Source organism: Amyelois transitella, chromosome 18 (genome assembly GCF_032362555.1).
Source record: "Amyelois transitella isolate CPQ chromosome 18, ilAmyTran1.1, whole genome shotgun sequence".
Lineage (NCBI taxonomy): Eukaryota > Metazoa > Arthropoda > Insecta > Lepidoptera > Pyralidae > Amyelois > Amyelois transitella.
This window is the reverse complement of record NC_083521.1, coordinates 607,744-619,448: the sequence shown is the minus strand read 5'-3', so window position 1 is coordinate 619,448 and position 11,705 is coordinate 607,744. Positions and strand designations below refer to the sequence as shown.

General features: G+C 38.2%; 1 protein-coding gene across 1 annotated transcript; it reads right to left on the bottom strand.

Moving 5' to 3' along the window:
- Positions 1-3,386: 3,386 nt before the first annotated feature.
- Positions 3,387-11,557, bottom strand: LOC106135263 (uncharacterized). The gene is made up of 6 exons (XM_013335510.2): positions 11,411-11,557; positions 9,515-11,317; positions 9,045-9,179; positions 5,863-6,096; positions 4,907-5,220; positions 3,387-4,373 (listed from the first exon to the last, which is right to left on the bottom strand). The coding sequence occupies exons 1-6, from the start codon at positions 11,430-11,432 to the stop codon at positions 4,185-4,187; spliced, it is 2,697 nt and encodes an 898-aa protein (XP_013190964.1). The 5' UTR covers positions 11,433-11,557; the 3' UTR covers positions 3,387-4,184.
- Between the last annotated feature and the right edge of the window lie 148 nt (positions 11,558-11,705).

Genomic DNA, 11,705 nt, shown 5'->3' with positions numbered 1-11,705 from the left:
GTGCTGTGTTTTACTTTGACGACCTAGTTTCAATCTCTCCTAACATAAAAGGCGAATTGCTTTACAGTGTGGAAAAATATTGGGAATGTCTTTTTAAAGTGATTTTGTCATAACATCCACAAGAAGAGACGGAGACTCATGAAATGAGAAATTGTTGGTCCTTCGGTTAACAAGGGGTAGTCCAAACGTCTTTTGTATGGTGAAATCGTTACCCGTTGAATAATGAAGTTTTCGGACCAAAAAAGCTCAGCAACTTTTTGTTATGTCCAAATGTTAGAGTAATCTCCCTTTGAAAAGTCAATTATTACTAGTAAAGAGCCTGGAATGCTGGAGACCTTACGAATTTCATGAAGTTTAGTTGAAATATAGCTCACTGGCGGACTTCCAAATCTCTGGATTAGAACTTTGTAACAAGATGGAGAATGTGGGTATATCCGCTATCTTCGTTTTACGTGCATTATTACGTAACCTCTGCAGGGTTTTTGAAGTCAATAAAATATTGAACTTATATGTAGGTACCTACAGTACATCTACATTCTCCCTACGTCCCGGTCGAGCCAAAAACAGGTACAAATTTATTTTCAAAATAGGACACTAGATATCGCTTATTGACGTCAACATAACTGAAGAAAATTTAGATATATTTACTACCACTTCTAAAGCGCAGGTGTAAAAGAAGCGGCGGAACAATTTAAACTGCAGCATTTTCACCGGACGTCAATTTACAAATTAAAGTCAATCATTGTGGCTTATCTGCGCGAGAAAAAAGCAGCTCGCAAGCACTATGTTCTTTCCTCGTTACCAGACCAGCATGAAGAAACAAAAGTGTAATAACGATTGCAGAAACATTACTAAACCGTTATCAACAGCTAGACAGTCCCGACCTGTTGACGTGGTGCGCAACACCGCGATATGACCATAAAATGACTCATACCGTGTCACTCACTATGACTTAGCGATAACAGTCGTGTTTTTTTAGACATATTAAATACTAGCTTTTACCCTTAGCGTCGCCTGCACGAATTTAGCGTCACCGTCAACTACAAGAGAATACAGATTTTTCGCAGATACCAAGGGAACTATTGTCTTTACCGGGATGAAAGTACCCTATGTTCTTGCTACTGTTAATTATATATATTAGCTTAATTCAGAAGTAAGCAGGAATAATACCAAATATTTTATGAGATTACTTATGTAAAATAAATACATACATACATACATACATAAAATCACGCCTCTTTAGATGTAGTCTCTGCCTACAACTCCGGGAAAGAGGCGTGATTTTATGTATGTATGTTATTATGTTCATACATACATCCATAAAATCACGCCTCTTTCCCGGTGGGGTAGGCAGAGACTACCTCTTTCCACTTGCCACGATCTCTGCATACTTCTTTCGCTTCGTCCACATTCATAACTCTCTTCATACAAGCTCGGCGGTTTCGGGTACTTTTGACCTGACCCTTTACCAGGACGTCCTTAATTTGATCAAGATACGTTCGTCTAGGTCTTCCCACTCCGACCTTTCCCTCCACACTCTCCTTGTATATCTGCTTAGTCAACCTGCTTTCCTTCATCCTCTCCACATGACTGAACCATCTTAACATACCCTTTTCTATTCCTGTAACTACATCTTCTTTCACATCACAACATTCCCTTATCACATTAAAATAAATTATAGCTAACATATAATATGCAAGAATATTAGTTCAGTAGATAATGCGTGAAATGACAACAAACAAACTTATTTTTGCGCATTTATAATTATATTTGGTATATTATCTCCCCCCTAGTGACAGTAACCAAAAATTCAACTCTATTCTATTAAAATACCTACATGTAAAAATAAATAAATGTATGTGTTAGAATAAAATACTTAGGTATATTTTAACTGTACCCAGGGCCAACGGAAGATGTTTATCGTAATTGCTGCCATATATTTTGATCCATTTGTATTTAATGGCCTATAATGTAAGTAAACAAAACGTTACTGGGGTAATATAAACATACTAATAATAGAAAAACATATCACCTTGGCTTTAGTCAATTGCGTACTCTTGGGTGCACTGGGGTCATAAATGACCGCGTCCATGTCACATCTTAATTACGCAGTACACTAATAAAATGGTCTCAAAGACCACGTTTAAAGCTGAATGGCTTAATGAGGGAGAGAGTGACAGGTTACTGTACCATATCTTAAAAGAAGAATCTCAAGCATTTCCCTCGACATTTACAACCTGAGCGGGAAGAATAATAGCTGGCAAACAGTATATTATGTTTTACCTTCATTATCAAACCATTATGGAAGATGGTTTATCGCGTGGATTCCGACAACAATTAAAAAAATAGAATAGGACCGGAGTGGTCTCTCTCGGTCCTCGAACCTCGTAAAAGGCGACTAAGGGATAGGCTTATAAACTTGAGATTCTTCTTTTAGGCGATGAGCTAGCAACCTGTCACTATTTGAATCTCAATTCTATCATTAAGCCAAACAGCTAAACGTGGCGTATCAGTCTTTTCAAGACTGCCGGCGCTGTCCACCCGCAGAAGATAAAGACGTGATTATATTTATGTATGTTTAGAAAAATCCAGGTATCCAGGTAAAAATCCAATCACATACATTCCACGAATCCCGCATTTTCCCCATATTCCCGGTTAATCTAACTTAGAATCCCACCACCGCCATTAGTGAATAGCCAATTTTCCTTTTTTATTCCTGATTTAGCTTTTCCAGCGACTTGCCGAAAACTCAACCACCTTTTCTAAATAATCAAATTAATAACAGTGATTTTTATACAAAGCTTTTATTACAAATTGTTACATTTTACATACATTTCCATCTATTTCAGTAACAAAACATAATATTTCGACCGAGTCGACAAAAAAAGTGGCCGAATTAATAAGGTACCTGATTACATATTACAATACAACAATAATAATAAAAAAATGGCACAAATCATAACGCTGAAAACTATTATTAAAAGTTAAAATACTGTTATATTGCTCATAACCTTTCTCCATTCTAAACTATGTTAATATTTTAAAGATTTGTTAGTTAAAAGCTAAAACTCTAAAACTATGTACTAAATCGATTTTAATTTTTAGTACGTAGATCCATTCATCCACTCTGTGGCGCAGTGGTTAACACGCTCGACTACTTCAGAGTCTCGAGTTCGATTCCCAGTGTGTGGACAAATATAAGTGTCTCTCACTCACTCAATCTTCAGGTCACTGCGTTGACCTACGGACTGGACAGTGCATGTAACATTAAAAAATTGAGGTAGGTTATGACACACTGCGCAGGCGCAGTCTGCCGCCACCGCCATGTTGGAAGTAAATTTCAAATGATAAAGAACAACGTAAGCGAATGGTGAGGTGTGAAACAAGATATAAAGACAGTGACGAAAACACGTTTAATGTTGAAAAGATACAGGTAAGATATGATAAGGAGAAAATGTGAATGGTGATGTCCAAATAGGAAAAAAACGTAGATGAACATAGTGAGGCTGGATCGTAGCAAAAGCGATATATGTATTTTCTGTCTGAACCTCCGAAAAGAGGCGTGTGACATATTGCATGGATTTAGACCTTTATTGGTGTTCATTAACTATTATTACATTATATGTGTGGATAAAATACAAATTTTGTTTTTGTATGTTTTTTTTTATTAAAAAATCATGACGATGATGGTTGCTTACGACCCTTGTACCCTATATAGTAAACCACTTTAACAGTTTTAGGAGTATTGCAATGGATGATTCTGCTTTGATCTCGCTCTGTTGAACAAACTAACGTTTATTTTTCCATGTCGTATGAAAATACTTGAAATTAAATTCATATTTAGTTTCCGTATTGTTTACTCTTTCCAGCACTTATCCGCGCTGGGGTTTGTTTTTAAATAACAACCTAACGATTATAGAGTATTAGTATTGGAATAATACTCGAATTTTGAAAAAATATTAGTACACCCATATATTTTGACTCCCGCCAAAAAGCCCCAGGTATTCTTTTTTTTATCACCATCAAAAAAAAAGGTGTTTATCAGTTTGCCTTGTATGTATGTTTGTCAGCGATTATCAGAGTAGTAAATTCAGTTTAGCGTTTCAGTGCAGGCACTGTATCTTAAAGGCACACAACGGCTCTTTGAACACTGTTCTTGAACCATTTCATAAAAGTCTTAGTCTCTAGCTGATGTTTCTCATCTGCATCTGTAGTTCAAACCGCCTGTTGGTGCGGACTCCCTTGATGACGGTCCTGGACTCCTTCCTCTTCAGGTCTCGGCGCTCGTGGGTGAATGACTTCTCCCTCATCACCAGCTGTTTGGCCGCCTCCTTGCGGGCGACTGTAGCGCCGGCTAGTGACGGTTGGGTCATCTGGTTGAAATTAAACATAGGAATAATGCAGCTGACTGTATGTGGCCATTCAGTGATACTGTGTTGGCTTTGTCTACACCGCGAGGGATATAGACGTGATTATGTGTACGTATAAAACATTGACATTCATGGACCCGCCTCGTAACACAAAAACAGATTTTAACAAGTCTTGCTTAAGAAAATAATTTTAATATAACACTAGTTTTCGCATGTGTGAATTAAATTTTTTTTTAATCATGATCTGAAATGCCGTGTGGTTCCTGGCACCAATAATAAAAGAGACCGCTCCTTCTTTTTCCCATGGATGTAGTAACAGGCGACTAAGAAAGACTTGGGATTCTTCTTTTAGGTGATGGTCTAGCAACTTGTCACTATTTAAATCTCAATTCTATCATCAAGCCAAACAACTGAACGTGGCCTATCAGTCTATTCAAGACTGTTCGCTCTGTCTTCCCCGCAAGGGATTAAGACGTGACTTTATATATGTATATAAAAAAAACTATTTATGTCAATAAAAAAATGGCGAATATTACCTGCCGCGTAAGCCCGTTCCTGGTCTCCCTGACTTTCGTTTCTGTCTTCGGCACGCTGAATGGGTTCACACCAATGTCCATCTTGAACCCAAAGCGGGTATACCCCCTCTTCAGAGAATCCAGGGTCAGTGTTTTGCCAACATCGGCTTTCTGGTCTTTGGAACTGTCCACTGGTTTAATTTTCTCATCTTTGTTCAAACCGTTTTGCAAATCTTTCGTCTTATTGAGTTTCGCTACCGGCTTGGACTCTGGCCGTCTCTCGATCTTGGGTTCAGGTTTCTTTGACGGTTCTTTTGGTTTGACCGGCTCTGATCCTGAAAATGAACCCTTAATAACGTATTTGTTGAAAGACTGATTTCGATGAGGTGAAAAATATTTAGGTTGAATACTCCGCAAGGGATACCTATAGACGTGGCTGTATGTATGTAGATTAAAAATATATGGTCCACTAATTATTCTTAACACAACTGAGGTAGTCTCTGCTTACCCCTCCGGGCTTTAGGCGTGATTTTATGTATATGTACAACTGAGCAAGAACATATTTCAAAAAAAAGTAAGTATACACATCTCTCTTTTAATGACAAACGTATACACATATAATATTAGTAAATCAACATTCATAATCTAGGCCGGTCACAAAACTGTCATATTTCAGGATGACTTGACCTAGGATTTAAAGTCTTGACTCAGATGCAAGCGCACAACTGCGCTAGATATACCTACCTTAAAATATTGTATCCTGTGCCGGGTGTTTTACGGCAATTTAGAATAGAAGCACTCTATATCTTTCCCCATGGATATCATAAAAGGCTTGCGATTCCTCCTGTAGACAATAAGCTAGCAACCTGTCACTATTTAAATCTCTTTTCCATCATAACACCACACAGCTGAACGTGGCCTTTCGGTCTCTTCAAGACTGTTGGCTCTGTCTACCCCGCAAGTATGTCCCAGCTAACCTCTGGGGCTGTTTCTCTCCAGCACAGTAATGGCGGCGCTCGGCGTCAACAGCTGCTTCGCCCTCCTCGCCTTCCTCTCCTGGCACTCCTCCAGGGACTCCATCTTGTCGAACCTCCGCTGGTGGAGCGCCGCGAAGTTGGGCAGCCTGGTCCGGGACACTTTGGACTCTGATTTGGACTTCGAAGGCGTCGGGACGCGTTTCGATGGAGTTGTTGGTGGTTCGTTCGGCTTTGCTGAAGGACGAGATTTGTTAAGTGGGTAAATCTATATTAATATTATAGAGCTGAAGAGTTTGTTTGAACGCGCTAATCTCAGGAACTATTGGTTCGAATTGAAAAATTCTTTTTGCGTTGAATAGTCTATTTTTCGAGTAAGGCTTTAAGCTATATAACATCACGCTGCAACTATTAGGAGCGAAGAAATAATGCAATATGTGAAAAAAAAAACGGGGAAAATTATTCATCCTTGAGGACTTCAATGATGCCCAAAATAACTATTCCACGCAGACGAAGTCGCGGGCACAGCTATTTACCCCGATTTTTTTCACATTCTCCATTATTTCTTCGCTCCTAATAGTTGATGTTATATAGCCTAAAGCCTTCTTTGATAAATGGTCTATTCAACACAAAAATAATTTTTCAATCCGAACCAGTAGGTAGTTCCTGAGATTAGCGCGTTCAAACAAACAAACAAACTCTTCAGATTTATAATATTAGTATAGATAGTAATTAGGTTATAAGGTAAAGTAGGTTAGTTAAAAATAAACCATCCACGCGAAGACCGACATCCGCGCGGACGGAGTCGCAGGCGGAAGCTACTTTGGAATAAAATCACAGTTCCCATGTAAAACAAATGAAAGCAGGTATAATCGTAACCAAACTTATATCTAGTAATATACACACAATATGCCGTGTGGTTCCCGGCACCAATAAAAAAAAAAAGAATAGGACAACTCCATCTCGTTCCCATGGAAGTCGTAAAAGGCGACTAAGGGATAGGCTTATAAACTTGGGATTCTTCTTTTAGGCGATGGGCTAACAATATTAACCTGTCACTATTTGAATCTCAATTATATCATTAAGCTAAACATATGAACGTGGCCTATCAGTCTTTTCAAGACTGTTGGCTCTGTCTAACCCGCAAGGGACATTAAATGTATGTATGTAATCAGCGAAAAAACTTGGGACTCGATAACCCATACGGCTGGACTTCACCTTTCAGTCTTATCAACATTGTTGGCTGACTCCGTCTACCCCGTGAGGGATAAAGACGTGAGTCTTTGTACGTGTGAACTTTATATAATAACTAGCGACCCGCCCCGGCTTCGCACGGGTGCAAAATTCGAAAAAAATTATACATAAAAACCCTCCTCTTGAATCACTCTACCTGTTACAAAATCCGTTGCGTAATTTTAAAGATTTAAGCATACAGACAAACATACTAAAATAGCGACTTTGTTTTATACTTTACTTATCTTCCCACAGTTCAAACAGAGTTTCTAAAAAGATTCTTATATTATCTTGGACCTTTTCTATATAAAAAAATTCACGCTCAGATATCTATTTACAATTTAAATAAGTTCAACTGTAAAAAAGTGTTGTTTCAGTGGCTGCAAGCACTTTCCTATGATGAAACCGAGGATTTATTTGTAGTGGTTTCCTAATGTAATAATTATGTATATTGTGTTTTTTTGTATACGTCTACACTCACTCCACTCCACAATAGTTATAAATTAATGGGTGAGACCTGGTGACCCGTAACACAGGTTCTTCGGACACCTAGCACGGGCACCAGTTCTCCACAATCTCTTGCTGTATTGTGCATGCTATCTATAATATTAAGTTATATTTAAGTTGTTTTTGTGGAGAAAATAAAGATATTCATTATTATATTCATTATTATTATTATACTATGTAGTGAAGAACAGGCAAGGGCAACAATGCGGTGTACGTACTATATTATATGCCGCAGTGCCTATGTGACGTGCCGGATACACGTGCGAACATTACACACGACTCCCAAAACTATCACGGACGCCTACACATACATACATACATACATAAAATCACGCCTCTTTCCCGGAGGGATAGGCAGAGACTACCTCTTTCCACTTGCCACGATCTCTGCATACTTCCTTCGCTTCATCCACCTTCATAACTACACGCCTACACCCTATATCTAAACTGCCTTTTGATAAGCCTTACAATGTGTAAGTTTTTTTTTTATATTTATGTATAAAAAAAAACTTACATATTATAAGTGCCTGTCTACCCCAATGGGAGATAGGCGTTATGGTACGTATTGTATGTATGTAAGCAACTTGAAAGATTATTTTCACGTGAACAATAAAATCGATATAATTGTCGCCGAATTAGCCAGTATCAATTATATCTAAAGCTTGTTCTATTACTGATAAGCAACACGCGACTTTTTGATCTCTCTCTTGACGTGTTCCTAGTCACATCCCAAGTTGTTTCCTTTCTTTCCTTATCCTAACAAAACAGTCATTGGATTTTGAAGAATATGTCCAATGGCGGACTTTTCCAAAGTTAAGAAATGCTTTTAATTTTGTTTGAGCCTGTTTTTTCTTGGTTATCTAAGAGAAAACCCTATAGACTACCTCCCGCGTATACTCCCGGGAGAGTGTGGGGAGACTCCCGGCACCTAATGTGTCAGGAGTTTTATCAGTATAAATTGTATACTGTCTGTGATCAAACTTAAAAAATCACCTGTCAAAAATCTAATCTATATATGTATATAAAAATGAATTGCTGTTCGTTAGTCTCGCTAAAACTCGAAAACGGCTGAACGGTTTTATCTTATCTTGGTCTTGAATTATTCGTGGAGGTCTAGGGAAGGTTTAAAAGGTGAGAAAAATTCGAATGATTGCCGGGAAAATCCTCAAAACAGCATTTTTCTATTTCCCATACAAACATTTTCTAACTAATACGTACAGTCAATTTGAGCTTTATTGCTAATGTATAAAGTTCACTGTTGTCTAAGCAATGTTATGAGTCTTTTGTTACTTAAATAAATAAATTCATTCATTCATTCATAAATTCATTCATTCATTCAATGTAGGTCTAATAAATAGGAACAAAAAACTGTCATATTACAAATTTTTTTGACAGAACGAAGTCTGTCGGGTCCGCTAGTAGTGAATAAATGAAAGAGCGGTTACTTGTGGAGCCCCTGGGCTTGGAGAGGCGGGTGGCGGCCTGCAGCTGGTGGTCGAGGCGGCAGCGCTTGGCGCGCGCGTCCTCCGCGTCGCTGTGCGTGTACGAGCGCTTGCGCGGCGCCGCACGCGCAGGGGACGCTACACATTTAAATTTTCATTCAAATCATTTCTATTTTTCTTTAGCAACTGTCATTTTTTATGTATCAATTTTTGTCTTGAATTATATCCAAGACATATTGATCTATCTATACTCTCTCTCTTCTACTATTATAAATGCAAAAGTAACTCTTGAATGTTACGCTTTCACGCATAAACCACTGAACCGAATTTGATGAAATTTCATATAGAGACAGAGTTGACTCTGAGGAAGAACATCGGGATTCAAATAGTGACAGGTTGATAGCAGTCGCCTAAAAGAGTAATCCTCAGTTTTTAACATTTCATAAAAAATTAAGAAAACATTGAGGACTCACCAGTTTCTTCAAACACAAAACTCTTGTTGGATCCTTTCAGATTGGACTTGATGACCTTCCGCTTCTGCTGAGCCACCACCACCGGGTTATTGACCGGGCTGCAGAACATCACCCGAGTAAGCCTTGGAGCCGGAGCATCAAGGGAAATGGACAGTCGAGACTTTTCTATGGACCGTGTCACATTCAGCATCGCCTTCTCTTTCTGCCCACTCTTGGAGAACGGAAATGGAGTGGATCCAGGTGTCGCCAGTGAAACACGTTTTGTCGGAGTTCGAGAGTTTGAATCTATGGACGTCTTTAATACTATTTCTGGTCCATCTTTGGTAAATGTACCCTCCCTTTTCAAAGGAGTGGGGATTGTTACTTTTGGACTCTGTTTTGAACTGTTCGATGTGTGGAGAGATTCGTCCATACTACTCTCAATAAGTACCGGTGTAGTATTCTCAATGCGCGAGTCATCACTCGTAATACTTATTCTCTCATCGGATTTATCAAATGTCAAGTTACCGGTGTCATCGGAAGTTACCAGAGATGATTTGCTAGATGTTTTCTCCGGATCTTTGTCAAATGTTGAGTTCAAGTCAGTTAATTTGTCAAATGTTGCATTTAAAACTTCTGTCTGCTGTTCGTCTTTGTCATATGTGTTGTTCATAGGTATGTTAGTTTGTACAGAACTCAGTCTCGGAGATTTCCTCTGTGCCTTTTCAAAAGTGGAATTAAGTTTACTTGGTGTTTCACATTTTTTATTGTTAGAGTTATTCATAGAAATAGAACTGTCCCCGTCAAAAGTTCCGTTTTTAATACTTGATTTTCTATGTTTTCCTTTTTCAAATTTATTGCTTGTGATGGTTTCAACTTCAGTGATTTCAAAAGTACTGTTTTGCTGTGAATTTCTACTTTTATTTGGAGTTGGCTCAGTTGCCGAGGTAGATTTTACTTCAGTGATTTCAAAAGTACTGTTTTGTGACAGTCCTTTACTTTTATTGGGAGTTGTTGATTTATTTTCTGATGCAGATTTAATTTCCGTTATTTCAAAAGTGCTATTTTGTCTAGAAACTTCTTTTTTTGCAGTGAGTGTTAGTGACTTGTTGACATTTGAAGTTACATCATTATCAACATTAGTGCTTTGTCTTTTCCTACCACTAGTCCTTACCGGAGGTACAACTTCAATATCTTGCTGTTTCTCTGGCGTTTTCTCAAATGTGGCATTCATTATATTTTTAACATTGGCATCATTCACTGGGCTGCCTGCGGCACTGTGGAATGAATCTACAGACATGTCGCTTTTATTCAGAGTACTATTCACCACAGTCCCAGGACTCTGTTGTTTACACTTTTTCTTCTTCTTCTTAGACTTCTTAGACACCACTGGAACATTCTCATTAGTCATATCCCTCTTAGATTTGTTTTTCTTATTTTTCCTCTTTTTCTCCACAAGAGCAACAACATCAGGGACCTTTTCGGAATCATCCTCGATGAATTTCTTAGTTCGACGCGTCAGTCTCACTGGCTTTTGATTATCAACAACAACATTGGAAACATTAAAATTCTGCTCCTTCAAAGTATTTTTTGTCATTCCACGAACATACTCATCTTTCTCGTCATTTGGCGCCTCTGCGACGCCTGAAGCCTCCTCTTCAGAAGGATAACTGACATAGTTTTTCCGTTTCTTAGGTTTAGATACAGTTGTCTCTAAAACCTCAATGGTATCCTTAATACGCTTACTTCGGGTCTTATTAACACTTTTCTCAATGATTTCAGCATCAGCCTCCACTTCTGTCTGGTGAAATGAGCCGTGTATACCTAAAACATCAGAATAGACGAAATGTTATATGTTTACAAACTGTCACGTAGGTACATAAAGTTAGTAAATTGATCTAATGTTCTAGGACTTACGTTTTCCAGACCGAGTAGACATTTTATGCAATTTCTTTATAAATTATTTGCACATTAAACATTAATTTCATGGGCTTTTCAAAATCCGTTGTTAGCTTGTTACCGTTCGCCGTTTGCGTTTATTTTCAAACTTTTAGGTAACTGTCAAAGCTGTCACTGTCAAGTCAATGTCAGATGTAGACTAGTGTTTGCTTGCTTACAATTGTAGCCAAAGAAATTGAACTACTTGCAGCCTATGTGTCGATAAAATTACATTCGATTACGACTCGACTAAATCGATAAACAGATTAAAAAT